At 41.3% G+C, this 27,054-nt stretch overlaps 1 protein-coding gene across 3 annotated transcripts in view; it reads left to right on the forward strand.

The window, feature by feature from the left end:
* Positions 1-27,054, forward strand: part of LOC119883412 (Down syndrome cell adhesion molecule-like protein 1 homolog) — a 100,273-nt gene that overhangs the window by 9,447 nt on the left and 63,772 nt on the right. For all 3 annotated transcript variants that reach the window (XR_005440640.1, XM_038694044.1, XM_038694042.1), the window contains exons 2-3: positions 709-1,029; positions 8,246-8,392. Coding sequence is in view for 2 of the 3 variants with exons in the window: in XM_038694044.1 (XP_038549972.1) it covers positions 709-1,029; positions 8,246-8,392 (468 nt within the window). In the remaining variant the exon portion in view is untranslated. The remainder of the gene's footprint in view (positions 1-708; positions 1,030-8,245; positions 8,393-27,054) is intronic.

The raw sequence follows: 27,054 nt of genomic DNA on the forward strand, positions 1-27,054 counted from the left end.
TGACCCATTTTCTCCTCCTATTGAGAGGCAGATTTCCAAAGGGCTCTCTGGACACACATATTAGATTAGTGATATTAGGATAATGCATATGGGATGAGATGGATGGCTGTAGTTTGGCACACAGGGAGGAAGTTGTTTAGGTTTAGGTGACCTGAAAATGCTGTATGTGGGTGTCTGTGTAAGTGCATGGGTTAGACCAGGAAGTATTTTCAGTAATTTTTCAACGTGAGTCATGATGATCTTAAAATAGTCCATTATTCCAGTGAACCAGTGAATTGACTCATGGAAAATATTGTTAATTCATCTCTAGACAAAATGTGCCTAAAAAATAACATGCAGTACAAGGACAAATCAAATATGGAAAAATGGAATTTAGTGTTTTCTTTATTTTTCAATTAACTTTTGATTTTTGCATTATTTGCTTTATATGGCATGGTATACAATTGTCAAGACATTTAACTAAAAATTATAGAATAAAGTATTCATTTTGATAAAAATTATAAAATAATTATTGTATTCAGTGTTTAAGACCATTTCATTGTCAGTTCTAAGTGTTGCTTACATGATGAGCAATTCAGTTATTCCTCAGCTATACACTTTGATTGTGCACATGCTCCCTCTCTTCATACCTGTCTGACACATGAATGATGCCTGTATTGTCTGACTCTCAGCTAACTAACTCTGTCTCCCTTTCTCTCATCCTAACAGTCAACAGTGAGGATGTTGTCTCTACGCGGCTGTACTTTGTGAACGCCTCCCTGCAGCGGCTGACCTTCTCCAGCTCGGTGGGGGTGTCCCTGCCCTGCCCTGCGGGCGGCGCACCCCATGCCATCCTGCGCTGGTACCTGGCCGCCGGAGACGACATTTACGACGTGCCCCATATACGCCATGTGCATGCCAATGGCACGCTCCAGCTCTACCCCTTCTCCCCCTCCGCCTATAACAGCATTATCCACGACAACGAGTACTTCTGCACTGCTGAGAACCAAGCAGGCAAGATTCGTAGCCCCAGCATCCACATCAAAGCAGGTGAGGGTTGGACATACTAGATGCAAACTTAGCCAATGGTCAGTTTAATGACCTTTACAAATTTTTCTTGTGTTTTTAGGTCCCTGTATGCAATTTGAAGGTATTTTGCTATGGTGAATGGTGACATTACCCTAGTTTAGCTCAGTTATTGGATGTTTCTGTTGAATCAAATACAGGTTCAATCAAACTGCACCAAGAGAAATGAACTGTGAACTATCCCTTTAAAGAATAATAAAACACTGCTTTTTCAGCCTGTCTCCCACCTCCTACATTTATTTGGAAAACAATCAAAGAGCGGTCAGCTTGTAATTTATGTTTCAACCCCCTAAAAAGCTGACGACATTTATACTATTTGTGGCCTAGCTGGTGGACTGTACCAGACACAAACCAGGAGTTCGCGCCTTAAACCCTAGGCCAACAGGACACCCACACAACATTTATATTATTGATAGAATTCTAAATATACATTGTATATGAATGTATTGTGTTAATTGTGTCAGAACAAAAGAGTGGGAGAGCCGTGCCTTTTCTGGATTCCACATTTTTTTGCTCTAATGATATTTACCAATTATTAGACTTATCAGACAGCTTCATCTGTTAAATTGGTGGAGTGCCTCTTTAAAGTAAAAATAATCCCTTTCTGGTCATTCCCAAATACATCACTTTGTTATATCTTTATAGAAATTTGTCTGAATACCCAGCTGGGAGCACTTTACTTTGGCACACGCTGAAATTGTCACAACAGCATTACTAAGCTATAACGCATCATCTTTAAATATGGTCACAAAAACAGCAGTCATATTAGCATCCTAAACCGAAGAACATCTGTCAGTGGGGGTGTAGTGTCTCAAAATGCAGTGTCTTGACCCTGTGGATTAAAAATCCTCTGAAAGACAGACAAACAGCCACATAGACAGTTGGTCTGGTGACCTGTCCACACTCCCTGCCAAGGTCAAAGCTGGAGAGAGGTGCTGAACGCACAGAGGAAAGGTGTTTCTGCTCCTTTACTCTCTCTCTCTCTCTCTCTCTCTCTCACACACACACACACACACACCATAAACACGTGCATATGACCTAATGTGAGACACACTGGATCCACGTTTGCTCAACAGTATGTATGTTCACATGCATATGCACGCACCTGCTCAGATACATACATACACACACACACACACACACATACACACACAAACACGCGCGCCAGCCTGTGTGTAGTTCATGCCAGCAAGCCTCCCGCCTCCCAGTCTCTCCATCTGTCCATGGACTGGAAAGTCCCCTAACTACACACGCAAACACAAACACACACACACACACACACACACACACACACACACACACACACACACACACACACATACAGAGCCATTTTCGTCAAGCTGGCTCTTGGTGTTTGGTTGCCAGCTCTTTGTCAGTGTGTTTTGCAGGAAACATTTTGGAGAGTCAGCTACAGACATGAAAAGATGTGAACAGAATCATGAAAAAAAGTGGATTTTCAGGTCATGGTAATAGTCAGGCAGACATTTTGACTGTGTTGATCAATCCTGCATGAAGAGACAGTCAGCAGTTCTCTACCCCACACATGGATACGAGCGAAATTCTCATTCTCCAAAATGCTGCCGGAGTCTCTTCCTCACCACCACACACACACACACACACACACACACACACACACACACACACACACACACACACTCATAAACGCACACACATACACTGATAAACACACCCATATGGCCTGTGTGGTCCCTAGAGGAGGACAGTCCCTCCAGCGTGAGAGTGACCTTCTAGCCAGCCTCAGTGTTGGGATGACCTTCCCGCCCAAATAATTACAACAATTAATCAATTAAATGCTGAGGCAACCACAACTCCACAGCTCCATAACCAGGGCTCACGTGCATGTGCGTGCACCTCATTACCTCTAGAGCCCTACTCAACACACACATGCTCGCGTACACGCTCACACACATCCACAACCCTGCAGTTGCCATGGGCGACAGAGGCGTGAGCGCTAGGGTGTGGCATGCCCTGTCTCAGGTGGCGCAGGAGAATGATGACAGCTGACAGCTCACAGTGTGACACCCCCCCAAAAAATCTGCCCCACCCCTACTCCCCCCTTGCTATCCGTTTCATTCCCCCTCCCTCTCTCTCTCTCTCTCTCTCTCTCTCTCTCTTCTCTTCACATCTCTCTCTATCCCTCTCCCTCTTTCGCACCCTCTCCCATGCATGCTGATTGTGGTCCAATAATAGCACCAGCACCTGTCTGGATAGCTCTACATTTATGAAAATCACTATGTGGGCTGCTTGTTTTCCTGTTTTTATTTTCCTCTCTCATTGCGACTAATCTAGTTTTCTGTATTCATTTTACTCTATACTTCTTTGATAGTGTCTCTCTTAATCCCAATCTATTGCACGCATTTTTTTAGTAAAATAAATTACAATTGATTTCAGAATAAGGTTTGAGAGACAGCTAAACAGCTATTGAATGAGAATTACTTTTAGGACAAAAAATATTTTGGGATTGTTACAGAAAGAATCATCACATATTAAAGTGCATATGGCACTCCAAAGCAACTTTAGGAGATTAGATCATTTTAAGATTGGGGTCCTTTTAGTTTGCTCCTTAACTACCAACCATGTGTTCTTACTGCTGAATACTCGTGATCATTTTCAAATGCATGTTGTAGCATCTCTGATTTTTGTATGGATCTTTTCTTGTTTTTCAGGCAGCCGTTGTTTACCATTTATTTAAGTATGGTATAAAGAGCAACTAGTTAACTTTTAAAACTTGCTTGAGTTATGTAATTCATCACACCAAACATACTGTCTGCATTCTTTTTTCCCTACTGTCACATGGTAACACACTTTGAAGCCCTGATTGATTTGTCACAACAATTAGACAACTTGGACGAAAATGAAAGCAGACTTGATGTTCACTGTAATGCATTACGCAACTCAAATTTTCAGGAGTCTGCCATTTAATTGTTTAATTGAACACAATGGATGATTGGAAGGAAAATTACATTGAAAAATCTGAAACCATACAGGTTTTGCAAAATACATGCCCTATGGGCTAAATAAACCAATTGAATTTAAAATATTAATATAATAATTAAGTTTTTATTACTCTTTTCTCTCTACTCACTCCCATCCTATACTCGTGCCACATGCATTCACGTTGGATGGATTATTTTGCACCAGCGGTAATTATTATTATATAGCTGTTAAACATTTTCTCTAAACTGGTTGGCTTAGATAAAAGTGTGGAGTGGAAAAATGTAATTCCTAAAAGTACAATGATGTTTCTAAACATAATTCCTTAGTTTATTAACATCCCAATTACACATAATAATTAATATATGTAATGATAAACAGAATCATTTCTGATAAATGTATTGTTAATTTTACCTACATGTTACTGTACTCATCCCTGGAGACTGGGACTGCCTGTTTCAGTTTTGGAATTAAATTATTCCTAAATTAACACATCATCTCCAACAATTCGTTCTTTCAGAAAGAAGAGGTAGGCCATCGGTTGAGTGAAATCTCTCAGTTGTCAAACCTAGTATTATTGAAGTAAAAATGCAGAGAAAATCTATTTTATGTGAATGATTCAATATTCAATCATTTTTGTGAATTGGATCCTAAAGCAAAACTTTGTGTATGTCTAATATATCTAGCAGGTTGGATGCATCTATATCCCCAGGAATAAGGCCTACTGTATTTTAAGGATCCCTTCTCTTCTCCTCTCACATCTGTGCATCTCCCCCCAACTCATTTTGCATTTTTTTTCCTTCAGTTTCTCTTCTTTAGGATACACAAATCATTTTCACTTTGGGTAACAAGTTAAAGGACCCAATGACAGATGTGTGAGTTTACTCTGGACACCTTTCATGCTGTTGTTTGCGCTAGAAAAATATTCTACCTAAGTCCGAGGGTTTCATGAAAATGAAATGAGGACACCTGTTCAACGGGCTCATCTCATCTCCCTTTTGTCCTGACTAAAACACACAAACCTGTGCAGGCCCGGGCCAAGGCAGCAGGTGTTTCGATCTCTTTTCTCCATCTGCCCTCCTTCCATCTTTTCGACATTTTCTTACTAATACAGTAAGAAGGGTCCCTGAACCTGATACACAAGAACTGTTTTTCTTATTCTATCCATTCAATAATGAAACCTGCATCCATTCATTTCTCCTGTATTTCATTATTTTCTCCTTCTCTATTTTTGTCCTTCTCTGCGTTTTTGCTGCTTGCTTTATGAATAAGTAAATGCAGTATTTGGTTTCCCCGTCGTTAATTATTGAAGCGACAGTGATACAAGACTTGCCTCCCAGTGCGCCCAGTGCACCAGACCCATGTTTTAGCTCGTTCCTAGGCAACCGGCCTGCATATAGTCAGGCATCAGTAACATCCTAATGATTCTGCTGCGCATGCGATGAGGGGGAGTACAATTTACACACAAACCAGTTGGGCTACCATTTGCATCCTGTCACAAGGCTTAAGAGAATGAATATGTAATTTTTTTCCCCTCTGTGTCTTTCATATCTTACAAGAGGAACGTGTGTTAAATGTCAATGCTACCACAACAGTTGCCTCTTACTGGAGCTGGTTACATGGTTGTGTACGAGGGCATGTTGCCATAAACAATTTTTTTTTTGTCTGATTGTAATGGGGAGAGGAGTGGTGATGGAGCAGTGGATAAGACACATGCCTTTGGTGTGAGAGACCTGGGTTTAACTCCCCACTGTGACACATCCACCAATGTGTCCCTGAGCAAGACACTTAACCCCTAGTTGCTCCAGAGCTGTGCAACCTCTGACATATATAGCAATTGTAAGTCGCTTTGGATAAAAGCGTCAGATAAATGTAATGTAACATCTGTGTAAGACGTTATCAGATGTAGGACACGCTGGGGTCAAGGCAGAGGGAGTACAAACCTGGGGTGACCTTGACTGGATTTGAACCTCCACTGAATTGACATGTGATGACTGTCATCATTGCAGCGAACATTCACTAGCTGACAAGCCGTTTTTAAACACTCTGTGAGAGGCGCAGTGGGCATTGGGGATTTTCCCTGATATTGAAGAGAGGCAGAAGGGTCAATCAGAGAGTAAATAAAAGATTGATAGAATTGGCTCAGCCACAACAGCTGAGGCTACTCAGTCGATCCTGGCTATTGATCTGCAGCTAGATGGCATCAATGACAAGCAGGGGCTGTGTAGATGAAGAATTGAAATGAAGACTTGGTTTGAATTATTTGTCTTTTAGCTTTGAATTGTTCACAAATGAGGCTTCAGCTCACATATGCTCCCAAGAGGACATCTTACTGCTACCATTAATTTATCTAAGGTACAAAGTAGCATCAGTAACATAACAACTGATATTGTAAAGACCCCATTTCCAACGTAATAAAGTAATAAACCTCATCTGTGTTTGGCATGGTCGCATTTATGATGCAAGGTTAACTTTCAGCTATGATGACAGAATAGCTCCTACTGTGCTCCAGTGTTAGCTCCTTAGGTCCAAGTCAGGAAATAAGAAAGAAAGGGTCCAAGGTTCAGCCAATTATGAAAAAGTAGAACATTGTGAAAGCAGTGGTTGGAAGTTGACAAAGACTTGGGAGATTAAACCTCGAACTTTAAGGTGAAAGACTCTCCACCATTTGGACAAGGACACCGGCTTTGGTACCACTGGGTTCCAGTGACAGTGGCGGCTGGCATAAAGCATTATTAATGACCAAGGAAACTGGCCTTCAGGCTAGGCGTTAATTATATCACTGGAGAGCTGGGGGAGAGAGTGAACACACGGGAGGGCGGGGCTGCTCCCTGTGTTGTGTGTGTATGTGTGTTTTTCATTGTTAAACCATTACTGTCCTCATTTCTAAAGGAAGCCTGGTTGAATAGCTGTGACACATTGTGTTAGACTGTGATGCCAAAAACACTCCCCAACATCAGCCTTTCTGAGGCCCCATCTGATTTCTGTGATTGTGTTTTTTTTTATCATACTCATGTCCCATCATCTTATTTTTGTACATGTCAAAGTTATTGCAGGTAAAACTGGCAGAGCTCCTTTATACAAATGACATCAGGGTGGAGGGTAAGCCTGCACAGTTCAGCTCAGTTCAATGCAGCATGCACAGGTCGGTGTTCATTCAGTCAAGCTAGCATACCCTTGAACTACCTGTCTCTCCTCCTCACCAGAATAATCCATTAATTTAATTTCACTTAACTTAATTTATTTAATGAAAGTGTATGCTCTGATTCAGCATTTCACATTTCTCACTAATCTAAATCTAAGTTAACTGGAGAGATAATTTGGTTACTGCAGGCTACTGTTTTCATCATTAAGCCTGTCTTAATCACCACCATCCTTTCTCTACTCTGGCACAGATTCACAGCCTTAGTGCTCTGCATGTCATTTGCAGGGTGTGTGTTTTTGATGCCTGGCGCCTGCATGTGACAGGTCCATCGGCCGTGAGCAACCCTCCGCTCCTCGCCGTCTCATAGCATCTGTGGCGTTGTTCTTTAAAAGGCCATGGGCCACTCACTGTGTATCTCCTTCATAGCAACTCCATGTCAACCCTCCTTACAATCATAGTGTGACTTCAAATCGGGAGCTAAAGAGAGAAACACTGGCTTAATGTGGTTGAACAGAACACCAAACGAGTTTCTTTACTAGATCTGCCCCTGCTTTCACTATGGGTTAAACAGGACAGAAAGATGTCAAGTGTACAGTGTCAACATGTGTAAATAAGAGTGAAGTGGTACTTTCATACATGCCTGAAACAATTTGTCGATTAATCAATTAACTCTCATCTTTGGGTTTTGGACTGTCCTAAAGGCCTAAATTGGCCAACAGGACTGGTTCCAACTTTGCAAATGTGAAGATTTGATACTTTCCTGTGTTATATGTCATTATAAATTCCATAACTTTTGGTTTTGGACTGTTAGTGTGACAAAACAAGCAATTTGCAGACAAAATCTTGCGCTCTTGAAAACTGTGATAGGCATTTTTAATTATTATCTGGCATTCACTGCCAAATGATTGGTGAAAATAAGTGTTACTTGCAGCACAAAAATCTGGGTTGTCTATTAGTAACTTTCACTTTCAACACTTTGTCAGGTTTTTTGGGCCATATTTTCCCATTTTGAGACATCCACTATCACTGCCACCAACATTCTTCCATTAACTAACTTCAGCTCTTTTCTCCACACACCAGTGTTCAGGGAGCCCTACACAGTCCGTGTGGCCGACCAGCGCTCCATGCGGGGTAATGTCGCCGTGTTCAAGTGCCTCATCCCCTCAGCTGTCCAGGAGTACGTCAGCGTTGTGTCCTGGGAGAAAGACACCGTCTCCATCGTTCCAGGTAGGAAAGATTGATCAAAAACACAATCTAAGTCAGTCTGCTGACAAAACTAGACCCACATCTGCCTTTTGTTACTGTCCTTTTGCAAATCTACCTCTCTCGCTGAAATGTCACTGCAAACTCCATTCAAATGACCATGTGAGCTATATTTAGCTGAGTGCGTGCTCGGTGTGTTTGATCAGATGATGGATAATAATGGAAAGCAAATGATCTAATGTCATCCCAATATGTCAGTGGACTCAAGAACATTTGCCCTTAGAGAAATCCTGTTATTTTTAACCTGAATAAATCCCAAACTACAAATACCGAGTTCTGTCAGTATTTTTAAAATGTAATTTTCTTTCAGATTAAAATGAGGATTATTTGCCAAGTTTGTGACTGTTGACAGCCCTTAATCGATAGTAATCAACTAAATTGGGTCACTGACATCACGTGTTTCATCAGTGAGAGAAGATGGAGGGAGGTTATAAAAAATGGTCATTATCATTTAAAAATAAGATTTTTAAATGGCCTTTGCCTGGTACATCCATGGCATCTCACTCACAAACTGACACTGCTGTACAGGGGTGAATCAGATATTAGTAGGCATGTGCTGTGTGTGTGTGTGTGTGTGTGTGTGTGTGTGTGTGTGTGTGTGTGTGTGTGTGTGTGTGTGTGTGTGTGTGTGTGTGTGTGTGTGTGTGTGTGTGAGAAGGACAGAGGGGTATGTGTATGTTGGTGGGTGGTGGGATGTCTAATTTGATGAGTGATAGATCTGTTTAGCTTCTCATCACAGTCACCCAAAAGAGAGCAGCCACACCTTTAGGGCCCTGTTGTGTCTGGTGCTTTTCTCTCTGCCTCTTCTGATCATCTTTTCAAATAATACAATGTTTAACTGAGGAATAATAATCAGTTTGATACTGATCCTCCTGTGCAGCTGTATGTCGTATCTAAGTGTGCCGTGCGTGTGTGCACAGGCTTGTGTTGTGCGGTGTTAACATTTGCTCCATGGAGCAATGGGAAATTGCAGGGTGTCAGATGAGACTGTTTAGGTCAGATGATGTGTATTGCTCCCTCTGCCCCTTATCTCGCTCTCTGATACCGAGCACCTCTTACATCTCTCTCAACAGTGTGTGTATAGAGGTGTGTGTGTGTAAGTGCGTGTGCGTGTGTTTGTGTGCCTCTTTGCATGTCTCTGTCCTTCACACGGGAGCACCCATTGATCCAGCACAGCTGTAGTGTGTGTGTGGATGTGCGTGTGTGTGGCCTGAGGGGGGTTTCCAGTCTGGATCGATAAAGCTTGCTGTTGGATTCCCCTCTCTCTTGTCACAGATCCCTCAGTGAGAGAGTGGTGAGACCAGGCCAGTCTGTTTGACAGTAAAACATGGACATATGAACAAGCAAGAGCACGTGTGTGAACATGTATGCACACACACACACGCACACACACACACGCGCGCGTTAACATGAGGAACTTTCTGTGGCTAAGGTTATAATTTATAATTTTTTAAAATTAATTTAATAAAAAAACTGAACTGTTATTTGCTCTACGATCACATGATCATGATACCTTACAGTATATTTACAAGATATTCTTAAATTTAAAAAAAACACTGAAGAGTCTTAATACATTTTGATTATGTCCAGAAGTATTGGATGAAATTATGATATTTATTTATATACTATAAAATACAGCATATTCTTAGAGTGGTAAAGAATATGAAACACACATTTTAAAAGTAAAATGACAGTTGATTATTCAATTTTCAAGTAATTTAAAGTATTAACAATTTTGAGAATCAATAAATCATTTAAGTTATTTTTCTTATACTTGCTTGTCATGTCACCACGAGCTCTTTTAAAAAAAAATGTTGTTTTTTTTTACTATTTTATGACATTTAAAAGACAAAATGATTAATCAATTAATCCAGAAAATAATTGTGAAGTTATTCGATAATGAAAATAATCATCCTACAGTACAACACCTGAATTTGCAATCAAGATTTGACACGTTTTTTGTTTGCCATCGTTCTCACTCTCTCTTTCTCTCTCCAGGCCTGATGAATAGGTCTTATTAGTAACACAGTGCTCCTCTTCTTCTTTCCGTCCATCTTTGGCTCAAAGCCTCCTCATCTTTCCCTCCCTGGTACAGACTGGTGGCCTGTGTCAGCATCACGGCCACCCTCTCACACACACACAGAGTGCATGAGTGCGTACCCCCCACCCCACTACAGTCCACCACACACCTTCCACCATCCATCCATACATCCATCCACTCTCCATCTATCAGCTCCTGGTGACATGTACAGCTTTCTCTCTTTCGATAGCACTCGAGATGCTCTAGTGGTTTGCCATTTATTAGGGACAGTGTATGCCAAGGTATTGGCTTGACAGGATGACACATGTCACACAGACGGCCGTGTTGGTCAATAAAGCTGAGTTTGAATGGGCTTTGATGAAGAGGCAGGAGGGTGTTTGCTGACAGCTGGCTTCACTGTGAGACGACCCTGCCTGGGTGTCGTGTCACTATTTGACAGCCAAATCTGTTTGCATTGAGGCCCGTTCATGGAACTGTGTGTGTGTTTGGTAGGGTTGGGGGGGAGGGGGGCAGATAGATAGACAGGCAGACAGTCAAACAGAAGAGGGCTTTGTGTGTTGACTGGCTATCCTGGTTTTTACTCCCCTGTCATACCTCCCCTTCTCCTCTTATCTCTCTATCTAGCCATGTCTCTCCCTCTAATTGATGGTTTGCTGGTGTTGCCGTTGCCGTTGGTTAGAAAATTAGCATTTGTTTGCTTGTCAGTTAAGGAACTGAAAGAGGATGCGCTGTTGACGGATGTGTATAAAGGAACTTCATCTGTGTGTGTGTGCGTGTGTATGTGCGTCACTTTGTTAGTATCCATCTCCTCCAGTTGGAGCTTAAAACAGTGTGAGTTTTATCTGGTCACCATGGAAACGGGTGCGAACCGGCGGGCGGAATGAGGAAGGTGTGAGGATGCATTGCTGCCTGATTTTTATTAGTGCATCACCACGGCTCAGCTCTGCCACAGACACACACACACACACACAAACAGACACAGAGGACATAGCAGCATATTTACTTGCATGTCAGTGACAGGTAGCGTAGATATACACGTTGTCACTGTCAGGAGATCTCTAAATATTAAGATAAACCTCTTTCTTTCTTTCTTTCTTTCTCTTTCTTTTTTTGTCTCTCTGACTGCAGTTTTAATTATAAATGTCATGAAGCGTGGTCCTGAATAGGATGATGATGACTAATGAGTGTCTCCTTTACAATGTTTCAAACCAAATTTAAGGAATGCTTGACAAAAATGTTATAAATATATTAACTGTGCATATATCAGTGGATATATCATTAGCATAATCTTCAGCTAATGTTAATTTTCAACAAATTCCTCATAAAATACTACTGTTTTCAAAATGCTAAAATAGAAATGTAGAAATTTGTCTGGAAATAATCACAGGCTGGGCCTCTTGGGAGTTGAGGAAAACATGGCTTATGACTAACCCTACGATGAAAAAAATATACAGTGAGACATGAGTCGTGAGTTTGTTTTGTTTTATTTTGTCTTGTGTTGAACTGAAAGAAATGAACCAGTAATGTGTCACACTGTAACATTAGATATAGTGTTTTTCTTTAATTCCTCAGACACAAACATCATGCTTATCTGAATCACATTACATACTGTGGTCGAATTTATTAAACTGGACATTGAAATTATGTACACAGTTAATAAAGCAAGCTAAGGAATATGTGTCTAGCCAACCTGATTTAACTGTTACATTTTTTACAATCTACTACATATTTCTTTCATTAAAAAAAACAATATATAGAGAATAGAACAACAAACTTGTTTCAAAGTTCCTGTGGATTTATTGAGTCATTGATTGGTTGATATAGCGGGAGAGAGACAGAGCAATGAGTGTGAAGAGGGATTGGAGAAGTGTGACGTCTGTGTTTGTGCATTCATTGATTGAGGTTGTTTAATCCCCCTTCTCTTTCACACACACACTGTCTCTGTCTTTCTTTCTCTGTCTCTCTCTCTCTCTCTGTGAAGTGTAGCGTCACCACAGCTGCTGCAGCTTCTGTCCCAGTCTCCATTTTGTGGCCACTCTGCAGAGGCCCTACACTCTCTCTACCCTTCTGTCAATCCACTCTTCTGTTAACTTTCTCTCTTTCTCTCTCTCTCTCACCCTTTCTTCCTTGAGGCACTTATTAGGAGATGTTGAAGTGACAAAGCATCGTGTTGTCCTTCCACTCCATCAAACTTGAACGGGAACAACAGATAGGCACAAAAAATGGCAGAATAGGCAGAAAAAGACGGACAAAGTGGCACAAAAGCATGACATGCTAAATTATGCAGATGGAAAAGTGGGCATAGGATGGAGGGATGATGGAATAAGGCTGGTAGGTATGTCAGGACATATGAGAGGATAGGCAGATGGACAAAGAGAGAGGTGTGTGTGCTCGCTTTTTTTGCTGTCCCCAGCACCCCAGGGAGGAAGATGAGGCCAGGGGCTCTAAAGCCGCTGTGTCCTGCCATTAAAGATCCATCTGACAAGTCCTTAATGCCCCCCACCTACCCTCTCTCCTCCCTCTATCTTTCTCCTTTAGACTTTTTTTTATTCATCCCTGTTCTGACCATTAACCATAACACACAATGTGTGCATCTATGTGTGTTTGCCTTTAGGATGGTAGCAGTTTGCACCGAGTTTGAGGGGGTGGGGAGTGGGGGTAACTGTAGAGGGGAAATAGTTGGTGTTTACTTATTGATGTGTGTTTATGGGCTGCGGTGTGTTTGTGTGTGTGAGTGTGTGTGTGTGCGCGAGCGAGTTTGAACCTGGCAGTGAATTGTGTTAGGTTGGGTTATTTATTCAGCACTCGTGTTTGGATGTTTTACAGAGAGAACAGGTGCAGAGCGACTCTGAGCGTGCTCTGTTTGAGCGGACTCTGTGTGTGTGTGTTAGTGAGACAGACAGAGAGAGAGAGAGAAAGAGAGAGAGAAACACACAGGGGCATTCACTGCTGTCCAGGCACTGATAGGGCCGCAGTGTGAATCTGAGTTGTTGACATGATTTGAGTGTTGAGAGGAAATGATGATTTGTAGCTTTTAAGATCAACAGAGACATAAATGTCCAGATTATTTGTGGAATGACAGAGACAGACAGACAAATAGCTAGATAGATAGACACTGTACATGCACAGGAACATGGATGTTCTGTGTAGAGATTGAAATGGAGGGAGATTGAAGGAGGGAGGGAGGGAGGAAGTGAGAGAGGACTGTGCACGAGGAGAATTTCAATGGCACTCCAATCATGCAGGCAGTCTCGTTAGCCCAGGGAACATTTGCATAGCGCTTCGGCGAATTCATTTGGCCTTACTCAGAGAAGATGGCTCCCTTTCCTCTCAGCTAGTTAGATATTCATTAACCGCATGCAGTCAAGGTGTGCGCGAATATATGCGTGCATGTGAATTTGTCTCTGCGCATTTGTTTGTTTCTGACCTACCGACTGACGTGCTTTTAATTTTATACTGTATAGCCCTTGTCGTTTGTGCACGAGATCATTGCTTGCAGTGTTTGCAGCACGCCGGCACGTCTGCATCTTCCTGACTGAATGGATACATTGCTCACCTCATATCCTCCTGCATATATACTTACAATTGTAGTGTAAGTAAATGCCAGCAGAATCGCTATCAATATTTTGCCAAATGCAGAGCTGACGTCAGAGCATTAGTCACCACCCACCAAGATCTCCGCACCAACAACACCCTCTTCCTCAAATAGTGATGCTGTGCCTCAACTTTGTGTATCATTGCTGCATTCCTCGTTCCCCTCCTCCTCTTCCTCCAGCCCAACGAACTAATTAGGGAAAAACTACATGATAGGGGTTCAGACAATCAAATCTATACTTGAGGCCATCACTAATGGAGATCATGACTTGCCTTAAAAAGCATGTAACTTGTAGGGTGGGGTAAGAGTGTGTGTGTGTGTGTGTGTGTGGGGGGGGGGTTGGGAAGGGGGGTTGGTGTCAGGGAGGAAACACAGCCAGTAAGTGAAGATGACACACATAATGAAGAATACAGTGGATGTGCTATTCTAATTATTCCACTGACATCGCCTTGCAATCCAATGTTGTTTGACAGTGCAAAACAACCATGGTGGGAATGTGTGTGTGTGTGTGTGTCTGTGTGTGTGTGTGTGTGTGTCTGTGTGTGTGTGTACACACTTGTATGGGTGTGCATGAATTTGCAAGAAAGCATTTGCTAGAGTCTGACACTGTTTGTCTGCCTGAACAAAAATGTGAATTCATTTTGTGTGATCTTTCCTAAAGACAAGTTGTTCTGTTGAACAGTGCTCCATGCTTTTAACTTTTATTTGGTAATGGGTACATACTGTTGCTTAAACTAAAAAGTACCTGAATAAGACCACACATTTGCTTTAAATGGCAAGTACTCTTAAATAGCACTCAATTTAGGCATTTTTTGGTGAGAATTATTTGGAAAATGTGACAGTCCTCGGGATAAATATGTCTTGCTCTTGTCTCTCCCAACCTTATTGACTTAAAGGTGCCATGTCGAGTTTTCTTGTAAGCAAAAAAAGTTATATTTACCTTCAGTGATACTCACCAAATCGCATTTTCTGTATCCTGAGGCCTCATAAATGTGTTCAGGTCATATCTTTCCCTTTTACTAAGCAAATTTTTAAGAAATTTAAAATCTACCTACATTGTTTACATCAATGTTAACTAGCTTCCAGTCTTCTTCTTCATTACTTTTGTGTTAATCAGCAGAATGGCATGAAACCAATGGTAGAAAATGAATTGTGCTGCACACATGCTTACGTGTGCACAATAGAAACAAAAGGGGAAAACACAAGTAAAAACTCCATAGGGCATTGTTGATGGTCTTCTTTGTAATCATTTATTTAAGCAGTTTTATAAAAAAAATATTTTCATACTTTAACTTCTAGTTCCTATTGTCAATGACCATAATGCAGGGTGTTTCAATCTCAAGACCCCAGCATTTAGAGAATTGTTGTCATATCAAGTTGTCATATCAATGTGCCTATGTGAGTGTGGCATGGTTTTGTATTCTTTTTTCAGGAGCATGAGATGAAGCTCCTGGGCTTTTTTAGAAAGTATGATGCATTCCACAAATATAAAGACGATATGTTTTAATAATTTTAGACAAATATCAGTAATTGGAATCTCGCACATAACAACCCCACACCGGCTCCTGGCCCTAAACTTAGACGAGACTGACGTAGTGTATGCTAAAGTGTTAGCATGGAGCACTGCAAATAACAAATTTCATAATACTGATGTCATCATTTGTAAGTAGACAGGCTAAAAACCAGTGTGTGTGTGTGTGTATGTGTGTGTGTTTATGAGGAGAGAAAGATGAATAAGAAACAAAAAGAAAGAAAGCAAATCAGTTGTTTGTGTTTGCATGTTATGTTACAGACGTACATGTGTTGTGTGTGTATTTGTGTTTTAGTAGTGTGGTGGGGGCAGGGCACTATGAGAGATATCCTGTTCAGACACATCCCCTCTAGAGCTGACTTAATGACCCGTGACCTGAAGATGTACATGCAAGAGAAGGCGAGAGGGTGGAGGGTGGGAGGCAGGGTAGCCGAGGAGGGACAGAATGGGAGGAGAAAGGCAGCAGGGTTGAAGAACCAGGAACAAAATGGATGAAAACTGCAGCAAATAAAACAGAATAAGAGATGCAAATGTGTCCTGTCTTGACACATCAGTCTTTCCCTCTTTTACATGCTGGGATGTGTCCTGACTTGACCAGTCATATCCCTCAGCTGGAGGACCTCCTCCTCTTACTTCTTTCCTTCCGTCATTGCTGCTTTCACTCACTTCTCCTTATTCATTTCTTTCATCGGGCTCATAGATCACAGCTAATCAACGACAGGATGGAGACAGCCAACTGAGCTCTGACATGCAGCCCACAAAGGACACAGGCAGAGGCAGCGAGAGAAAGAGAAAGATAGAGAGCCTCAGAGAGAAAGAAGGACAGGGAGATAGAGGTAGAATAACTCGGTAGGGGAGTGGGCAGAAGACAGGTGAAATAGATTGGCACAATTTACCTGCGCTCCCTTTTTTCTTTCGTCCTTCTCAATTTTTCTTTTTCCTTTTTGACACTCCATTTTTCCCCCTGATGATTTTTCTGCTTTTTCGCTGTCCTGCTCCTCCCTCCAACCTCACATAACCTCTGCCATATCAGTTAATTTAAACTGTGTATCAGCCTGTGTGTGTGTCTCTTTGGAAGTGTGTGTGTGTATGTGTGTATGTAAACTCTCACTGACCTCCCCTGTGAGCAATGGCATCTCTATGCTTTATGAATAGCTAATCAATGGGCTCTATGGGATGTATGGGATGCCCTCAGGACTCCCACAAGACATATTCTGGCGTGTCAGCACACACATACACACGGACATTTCCCCACACGCCCATCAATAGTTCATTGAAGTCAGTGGAGTATAACACATGTAATGGTTATTTTGCCAATATTGTTTTAAAAGTTTTCATTATGTTTTTATGTAGCCACTGCGACAAAATGACGCAAGTAACTCTTACTGATCCTTTATAGAGAGTTTCAGATTTGTTCCGTGTTCCCTTATTTGGTTTGTTTGCATCACAAATACACTCTCTCTTTCTCACTTTCTCTTTTACCTCCGCCTCCTAGGGTTCTCTTACTGCTTGACTTGACATTTATTCCTCTCAAGCGCTTATCAGGCCCACCTGACCGCCTCTTGTTTTGCATCATTATTTTCCTTCCCTTTCTGCTATTTTCAGCGTGCCTGCCCTCTTCCTATTCTTCCCTCACCTACTTATTTTCTCCACTCTGCTCTCACTTTCTGTACCTTAGCTCTTGGGATTTTTTTCCCCGTCTGTTTTGTTCATGTGCATAGCCATTGTCTTACAATGCCCAGGGCAATGCAAGTTTTCTGTTCCTCTCACTCTGTCCCACTGGAGATATTGTTTGAAAACAGCGATGTGAGTTTCAGACATGTCTTGTGAGGAATCGTCCATGTTTTTCCATTTTTTTTCAACCTTCTCTCTTCTCCTTCTTAGTCTATTCTCAATGAGGTAATGGCTTACTCACTTCTTGTGCTTAACAATTGTAACATGTTCCATGAATAGCACTCCTTGCAAAAGTCTGCTCCTTGCCACACGTAAATTACAGTTGAATGACAGCATCCCAAAGTAAGTTAAAGAAAGAGGCTTTTGTTAATGTCACCAAATCCCATGAAAAGACCAAAACCAATAAAATGCCAGTCTCTTTCCCAGCCTTTATCTAGCTTTCAGTGCCAAGCCCGTTCGTTCCTACTAAAGACACATAGCTTTAAAAATTGGTCACATACTTCACAAATACACTCTAATGTTTAAAAAAAGGCAAAATAATTTCCTAAAGCAGTGGAGCACTGTAGTTTTTTTAAGAAACATTTTTCAAACAAAATTCACTAGTGCATTTGTTTGGCAGTTTTGGTGTGGTAGTGAGTACCTAGGGCAGCATGTAGGATTGATTATAAATGCATTCAGTGCCAAGTTCATGTTGATGAAGGAACATGTCATCCAGTGAAATGGTGTGACTCATTGATTTGCTTAATAGTTTTTGGACAACAATGGAGATCTATCATGGCACATAGTAAAGAGATTTGTCAGGCTTCGGTCTAAACAGACAAAGGACAGACAGTAGGATACACAGGAACTTCACAGTAACTTCCTAATGTCTCCATTTGTTGCCTGGTGATGACAAGACTCCAGGACTCAAGAAGAAGGCAAGAAATAGTAGCACATAATCCCCTGTAAAAATGTTGGTACTTAAACAAACTAAACATAACTTATTTATTAGTGTGTTAGAGGTTTTGTTACTGCAGAGCCAGGCTAGCTGTTTTCCAGTCGTTATAATAAGATGAGCAAACTTAATGGTGGAGATGGCTTCATATTTAAAGGATATGAGTGCGGTGTCAATCATATCATCTAACTCTCATCAAGGAAACATATTCCCTGACATGTCTAACTATTCCTTTACATGGGATTTCACCAGTGTTCATTCCTACATCCAACTGCCCTTTGACTGAGGATTTGTGTGTGTTTGTGTTTGTGTTTGTGTGTGTGTATGTGTGAGTGAGACAGAGAGAGAAGAAAATCTTTTTACATCTGAGCTTAGCTGACTAAGGCTCCCAGAGGACAATAAGGAAGAGGGAGAGGAGTGTGGGAAAGGATGGAGGAAAAAGAGAATGTCATTTGAATCTCATATACATTTCAGTTGAAAGTACTTCTAGCCTTGATGTGATTCTCTCTGGAGTTGGCCTCACACACAAAATCACCCCCCACCACCACCACCACCACTCTTGTGGACAAAGCTCTTGTGTACGAGCACAGATTGACAGTTGAGCGCTTGCACTACAGCTCATTTATCCTTGTTGACTTCTGCTGCCAAGTTGCAAATGCAATGTATGTCAGATGCGACTTCTCTACAAACTAAAATGTATTGCAATAGCTATGATTGCTTCCACATTTAAATACCCTAAATACAACATTAGAAGCTGTAGAGTAAAAAGAATGGGAAGAAAACACAAACCATAGGCACTAAACTGATTTGTCTTGGCGCTCTTTCTCCCTCAAAACTTTTTTTCTTTTGTGCTGGGGACCACAATTCCACACCACCATCTTCGAAGAGGAACACAGCAATTTTTAAACTAAGTTAGGTTTCCAAGGCTAACCAGTTGGTCTGAAAAAATCAAACACAATCAACATTATTCAGTTTTAATGTTTCTCACATGGCCACAAAAAAAATATCTGTACAGTGGCCTTGGGTTTTTAAATTTTTCTTGTAATGTTGGAGATCAGAATAGTAGAAGTGACATTCACAATGCTTTCCAGTTACTGTACATACTAGAATTTATGCCCACAGCCATACACGAGAAGGCCTACATATCAAGTGCTTCTTAAAGTGTCACACATTGTTTGACTTGTGTCCCTGTTGAAGCCCCCCACTTGCAAACAGCACCCATCTCCAGATTTGCCATTTGTGTATGTGCATCTCTCTCGCTCTCTTTTCTCCTCCATAAACAGTGTGCCATTCTCTTGCAGGCTGACAAGTGAACGCCTTGTTTATTTCTGTTGAGGTGAAACAGACGGGTATTTATTCCATCGCTCCTCTACCTCCAAATCTCTCTCCTGCTCTCATTCCCCTTCTTTCTGACATCTTCAGACAAACACAGGGATATAGGAGAGCAGAATCTAGTAATGAGCTAATAATTCATGCAGGTGAGGTTGTTTGGCTGAAGACAGATGAGTATAAATTAACTTAAGAGGGTTTATTGTAAGTTTATATTGCCAGGTAGCAAACAGTTTTACATAGATTGTGTATTGGCATGTCATGTTATGGAATAGGAAGTACATGTGTATATTTGTCGGTATGGTGCATTCTCTGTCTCTCACTTATGTTTGTTCAACTGCTGCATCACTGATTCCGAAACTTCCTGTCTCTGATCTGTCTTCACACTCAGTGATTAACTCATTTTTTAGGGCTGAGGTGGTGCGAGTCCCCTGGCCAGATAGAACAGCATTTTAGGGGGCCCACACTATATTTAGTCAGGATCATTTTTGCAGGAAGTGTGAAATATGAAATTTCATTGTGTATAACAATACGAGAGGGTGTTATTATTAGAGAGCTTAGTCATGCATGTAAATAGATTGTTGTCCAGTAAACAGCATGCCACCAGTGGTATGAGATAGCTAAAGATTACATTCACGTTACGTTATCACGTTACATTATATACCCAAGTGGCTCTACACTGTCTTGATATATACCCTCTTGCATTCCCTCTTTTGTTTAGACTGATGGTGTTGTGAGTTATATACATTTACCACCTGTAACATTCACAATTTCCCAACATAATCCAATCTGATCTATAAACACAGTCACTGCTGTTCCAAGGTCTGAAATTCGAGCCTCAGTTTAGCATCTGTTGTTATGGAAACAGTATAAACTATCATATAACTTTATGTTTCACTTGCGTCAAGCTGAAGCCGTTTCTTCATATGTTTAAAGGCATTTAATTTAGCTCATTGTCGGTTCACACAATCTAAAGGTAATGTAGTTAACAGTTGTGTGACTTAATGAACCTTAATACTTAAGGAACCCGTGGCACCACCTACAAGCCAATGAGTGTGTTATTACAGAGGACTGCTCCTAACCAGTAAAACAACCAACTAACCAATCAGAAGCCAGTCACTCTGCAGTGTAAAGTCAATAGTGGCACAAAAGCAGCACACACAAGCTCAAGAGGATCGCCAGTCAAGATAGAAACAGAGGAAGTGTATTAGCCAGCTTTAAAGTCTGTAGAGGGTTGGTGTTTGATGCTAAAACATTTGGCAATAAGCTTAGACAAACTGTGTATTTGCTCTGTATGTTACCTGAGGGTATGTTGCTTGTCAAAACAGCAGAGAGCCAAAGTACACAAGTAGAAAGTTGAGCATATAAAAAACGAAGGGCTTAGATATTTTTCCTCAAGAATTGGTAGACGAAACCAAAACTGAAAGTTTGGGAGAAGACTACACTCGCGTTAGGTGGACAGAAACTCCAGTGGTATGTTAATGTTGCTGTGTGTTTACTGGATGCGCAAGCAAGCAACTGTCTGTACACAGATTAAGGTATTCATTATCTTGTTTTAGTTACTTCTCCTCCAGTAGGTTGCAGTGATGTAGATATTTCTCATAATTGCATTACTAATGAGACTGGTTTAAAAAATTGCTTTGCTAAACCTCTTTCTGAACGGCTAAAATGATCTATGGAGAGCTTAATGTGCCTTTGGTTTTCTTTGCTTTTAAAATACAACATTTCAATTGTTTTTCATTGTAGTAACCTCTTAGGGGGTGTCTTTCGCATTCACAGACTATTTGAAGCAGGCTGTCAGAGGATCATGTTCCTGGGGTTTCAGCTTTTTGAGGCACTAGGTTTTTGATATTTTCATGCATGCTCCTTCTTTTTTGTGCAGTCTTTCAGTTTGTTCATCACTATAAATCTTACTGATACTATCAATTTGTTTGACATATCATGGATGCTGTGCACCACATTAGTCTTTTTTTAACTTATACAATCTGTAGCTTAGGTAAATGTTGATGCTTTACTCCTTCTTTCACCAAATGCCTTGTCCTGTGACCATTGTACTGCTTTTTTGTCAGTGCATGGTGCAGTACCCTGCAGTCTGTGTTCATCCTCAACAAGAATAAGCAGGTATAGAGAATTGATGCTTGGGTGGATGAATGGAGTGATGTACTCTTTTACTGCATTAAATTAGTTATGCTTAAAAAGAAAGAATGGAAGTAAACGATTGGTGTGTTATGGTAGTATATCTAGGAGATAAATGAGAATATCTGATAAACTAAGCAGATTAATTAGAATATCTGGTATAGCTTCTAGATAAATGAAAATATCTACCAGTAACCAGGATAATCTTTTCAAGGAAAAGAGCTTTTAGTTCTGTCTATTTAAGATCTCACAAGAGTCACTGGGACCTCATTTGCATCTGGAAGCCTCAGTTTCCATTTTTGATCTTCCTCCACCAATAGGAAGTGACCTAATTTTTCAATTACATGAATTCCTTGGGTTTCATTATGATCATTATAGTTTCATATACAGAAGTCACCTCTCTATCACGCACACAGCGCACACTGTGAAGGGCCCGGTGGCAGGTGGAGGGAGGGGGGGGGGGGGGGGGGGGGGGGGGGTGATTGTGGCATCGGTTAATAACCAGTGGACATGACTGTATGTTTTCCTCTCAAGAAGTCAACAGCGCGTAGCAGTGTTCCACTAATAGGGAGAGTGGCTCTGCATATACGCAATGTGTTGCTGTGCAGGAGAGAATCATTCTGCCACTGTTACTGTCTGTGTGTGTGTGTGTGTGTGTGTGTGCGCGCGCGTGCGTGTGTGTGCGTGTGTGCGGATATGTCCTTATACTGTCTGTGTGCATGAGTTTGTACAGTTATATATGCATATGCATGGTTGTGTGTCTGCATACATATTCATTTGTGTGTTTGTTCATGCATGCTTGCATATCCAGCGTGTACACATTTTTCCGTGTGACAAAAATATTTGGGTTTGCTGACAGGTAGAACATAAGAGAGAGATGGATTGAGAGAGAAATAGAGTGATAGGAAGAAGAAGGGTAAGATGAAGTGATGAGAGAGGGATACAGCATAAAGAAAAAAAGCAGTTGCAGAGGAGGGAGTGATAGAGAGAGTGAAAGACAGAGGAGTACTCTCCAGAGAGATGCACATGGGGACTAAAGGCACATTCTGCCACCATAAGCATGTTTAAATTTTGAACAGGCACTTAAGAGGGACAGCACAGAAATGCATATTTCTCAAAGAGGTTCGGAGCAGGCACTTGTGAGTAAAGCAGTGATTTTTTGCGCATATGAGAGGGAAAGAGTTGCTTAAAAGAAGGGAGAGAGCAGAAAAGAGGAGAGGAAGGGAGGATAAGGAGAGATGCAGGCTTTCTTGATGGGGTGTTTTTGCTTCACTAATTTTAGGGCCCATTTAACATAGTGTTCTCCTCTCTCACTATCTCTGTCTCCCTCGCTCCTCATCCTTCCACCTCACCCTCTCGTCTCTTTTCCTACATCTCCAGTTAATTTAATGAAGGGTTGCCCGATTGCTTTTAGCATTAATATTCCAATACGAAGGGATGTAAATAATGAATGCAACCTCCCTCCATTCTCTTTCTGACTCTCTGGATGATGTTGAGCCCCATCTGTCGTCTCTGCGGTGGCACAGAGCACTCCCCAAGGATGAGAGGGAAAAGTGGGATAAGAGGGCAGAGAGAGAAAAGGAGAGAGAGAGGGGAGGGTGAGGGAAGGTGTGTCTAGAGGCTAGATGAGCATGTCATCCGTTTAGTGTCAACACTGAGATTTTCTGGTTGCGGTTTGCTCTGTCAAATTTGGAGATTTAACTTTAAATCTTTTTGGATGTACAATCACAGTACACTCCTCCACATGTGTAAAATTTACTTGTATGTATGGTCCACAAATTCTTTCTTTACATTTCCCCATTTTGATTTCAGCTCAGTCTTTTTTCTAGCAAGACTTAACATAATAACAGGATCTTTATTTCAAATGTCTTTATTACAATTATAAGGCAATGGAGATTCAGTTGCTGAGCTTTATGTGTATATAGTTGTATTTACATAAATGTACATGTATTTTCTTTTTTTCTCCTGAGTGTTTAAATGTCCTCCCAAATGGTATATAGTGTAGATTTGACCCAAACAGTCAGACAGTTGTCTGTTGTCTTAGCTGTAAGCTAAGCAGTCTCTCTCCTTTTCCCTCTAATCTCTGTACATTTATGAAACAGATGCCTCGGGACAGGCATAAATTTTTGCTCACGTTGAGAACATTTTCAACTGTAGTGTATGCGTCTTTGCCACAGTTCACGCCAGCCGGGCAAATTCACATCTCTTCCTGCCCACTCACATCTTTCCTTTGACTTTTTATGCATTATTGCTGCCACTAAAATTTGACTTGTGTTCTGTCTGAATGCACTTTAAGAAAGGTCAACCTGGCCAGTGGTCCCCAGGTGACGTTTTTTGTTAAATGGTAAAAACTGATTGAGGGTTTGCTTTAAATGGGAGCTTTCCACCTTTTAATTTTGTATCACAGTAGATTATAACAGTAAACAATGTGGGCTTTGAGGGTCTAAATCTAAGCTAGGAAGGTTTTTAGTTGTGAGAAAGGGTGAAAGAAGAAATTGTAAGGGAAGTTGGAGAGTTGGTGTCTGGTTTAGACTGCAGGCCTCTTGCAAACTAGTAATGAGTAGAGCTAATTAATTTAGACTCTGCCAACAGATGGCTAAAGCCACATGGCAGCCGCTAAGGGAGGTACTCCTCTTTCCTCTCACTCTCTCTTTCTTTTTTCCTTTAACTGTCTCTGTCCATCTCTCCAGCAGCACTCACTGTTTGCCCCTTTGCATGTGTGTGTCTTCGAAGTTGTCACCACAGCCAGTGTATTTGATCGATCTTCAGCGAGCAAAGGCCTCTGAGGTAGACATGGGAGCTCTCAGGCTATTAAACAATTACACACTCTCAAGGTGGTCACCTCAACCTTCAACACAGAGAGACAGAGAGAGAGAGAGAGAGAGACTGTGTGTGTGTGTGTGTGTGCTTTCTGCAGGTAGAGGAGACTGGATACAAGGATGAGAAAAGGCAGATGGAGAAATGGTGGGAAAGGGTTTTGGTATTAATGGCTACATTTGTCTGCGGCTTCGCACTCTCATGTAAACACCACTCCAACTTCATATTGTGACCCACCTCCCCATCACACACACACACACAAACATCCACTAACCACTTAAATCTCCTTCTCTTTCAATACCACTACACACACAAACACAGAAGCCACACTATAACCACTCTGGTGTTTCTGCAACCAAAGCCATTTCTGAGGAGTTTCCCTGAGTACTTGAGCGGGAAAACACATTAAAGTTTAACTGGAGGAGGAGAAAAAGGAAGAAGAAATGAAAGAAAGGGGACATCAGAGTACTGTCACACACGCTATTCTCCCCCCCAATACTCTCAATCGGAATTCTGTGCTTTTTTTCTTTCCTTGCTGGTTAAATGGAAAGGTTAAAGGATGCAGGGACATGCAAGGCCGATGACTCCATGAGAAATTGAATTAGTAGAGGAGATGATCAGGCATTGAACACAATATTGATATTCAGTAATAAGTCCATCACACTACTGATGCATCATTCTATTGCAGATTTCACACCACTGAGTAGGATGACTGACAACAACTGTATCAATATGTTTTGTCACTGAAAAAGAATCAACATCCCACTGTACAACACTGAAGCATTGTAAGTAGTAAAAATGACATGGCTTTATTCTACCAATGTTTCCCTCTCTGTAGTGGATTTCCCCTTTCCTGCCAAACAGTGAATGTCAAAGGGTGCAGAAACAAAAACAGATAAAAATGGAGAGAGGGAATAGAGAGAGAAAAAGGGGGAGACAGTAGGGTACAGATGGGGGAGCTGGCAAACACGTGGCACACTTTGCATGGGAGTGTGTGTATGTGTGTGACACACAATAGTGGTAATTATCTTAGCTGTTGAGTGCGCAGAGGGCTTCGCAGTATAGGGTATGATGAGGGGATGGAGGGGGGTGGTAAACAGTAATATAATCATAGTCCTTTGTGTGAGCGGGAGCAGAGGGCAGCTCAGTGTCAGCTGTTATTGAGTGCTTATCCCCTAACGGCCTCCCCTACACACAAACACACACACACACACACACACAATGTATAGCCGTGTCCATAAAATTGCACTATTCATACATTCATGGTCAGCCACTTTCACACGTCGGTTCCCCACAAATCCATCAGTCACAGCTGAACAATGAGCATTATTTAAACCAAACATTATGCCTAATCTGACATGCAGTGAAGGGTTCCTAGTGGTAGCGACAGGTGACAATTTGATACCCTAATACAAAGCCTAATACAAAGCCTAATCACTAGTAACCAGTGTTAATGTTAGAGTTGTCTTCACTACAAGCAATGCAAACTTCATTCATCATCTGTTCTTCTGTTACCTACTGTACATGCAAGCTGAAACCCATTCTATTTATGTAGAAGCCAACATCTCTGTAAGCGCAGGGGTATGTATTTTAACTTGTATTGATTACATGCAATGTCTTCCTAAGTGACAAAAATAAGTTTGTGGATACCCTTTATGTCATGCAAGCAAAAAATGCAACCCGTTTACTCATTCTAATTTCTAAAATGGACGCATATAATCAGATTGTGTTTGCAATGACATGAAAGACTACCTTATCTTATTGAACGCCTAGCCAAATTTTATACCTTGCGTTATTGGAGTGTTTTTTGCCATCCATGTTTATCTGCCCCACACAGCAAATGCACTGACTTTTCAGACATTAGCTGTAACTAGCTAGCTAGCAATGTACTCACTTATCGTGTGTGTGGCTACAAGTGTGTTAATGTTACAGTTCACTCTCAGAACTCCCCCACAGCTCCCTTCTATATGTTATTTTTTTAGTTTCTGTCCTTTTCCCACTTGTCCTCATACATTTATTGGGGGGGTCAAAGATCATATGGATAATGCTGTTGTCAAGCACAAATAGAAAAAATGAAGGGTCTATACTTTTTATTTTTATGTTTATTTCCAAAATCAAGACAAAGAGCAAAGACATGGACAGATGGGAATAGTGCATGACAAGAGTCAAGAGATGGATTCGTGCCTGTAACATGGAAGTTAGTGAGGGGTTTAGCACACAGTGTAGTCAGAAAGCCAGTTTAGGAGTCATAAATAATTCTCTGGCCTGGTCTTGATCCTTCAGCCCTGAGGAAATCCCACAGCTGACCAGAGAAAATTCACAGGACACATCTAAGACTTGACCTTCTACTGTATACCCACACAAAAAACACACTCATCCCTCCTCAGACATCTCTCATTCAACATGGCCTCTTTCTGTCTTTTGATCCTCACTTACTCTGTTACTCTCTCTCTCTCTCTCTCTTTCTCTCTCTCAGCTCTGGGGGGATCGGCTTAGCTTTTACACATCCTCGATGATAAATAAATGTTTCGCTTTGTCTCCTCATCAATAATGCAGACTTACTTTAAGT

This window comes from Micropterus salmoides, unplaced genomic scaffold, assembly GCF_014851395.1.
Source record: "Micropterus salmoides isolate LMB-PRFRI ecotype aquatic unplaced genomic scaffold, ASM1485139v1 Ms_hic_scaffold_3, whole genome shotgun sequence".
Taxonomy (NCBI): Eukaryota; Metazoa; Chordata; class Actinopteri; order Centrarchiformes; family Centrarchidae; genus Micropterus; species Micropterus salmoides.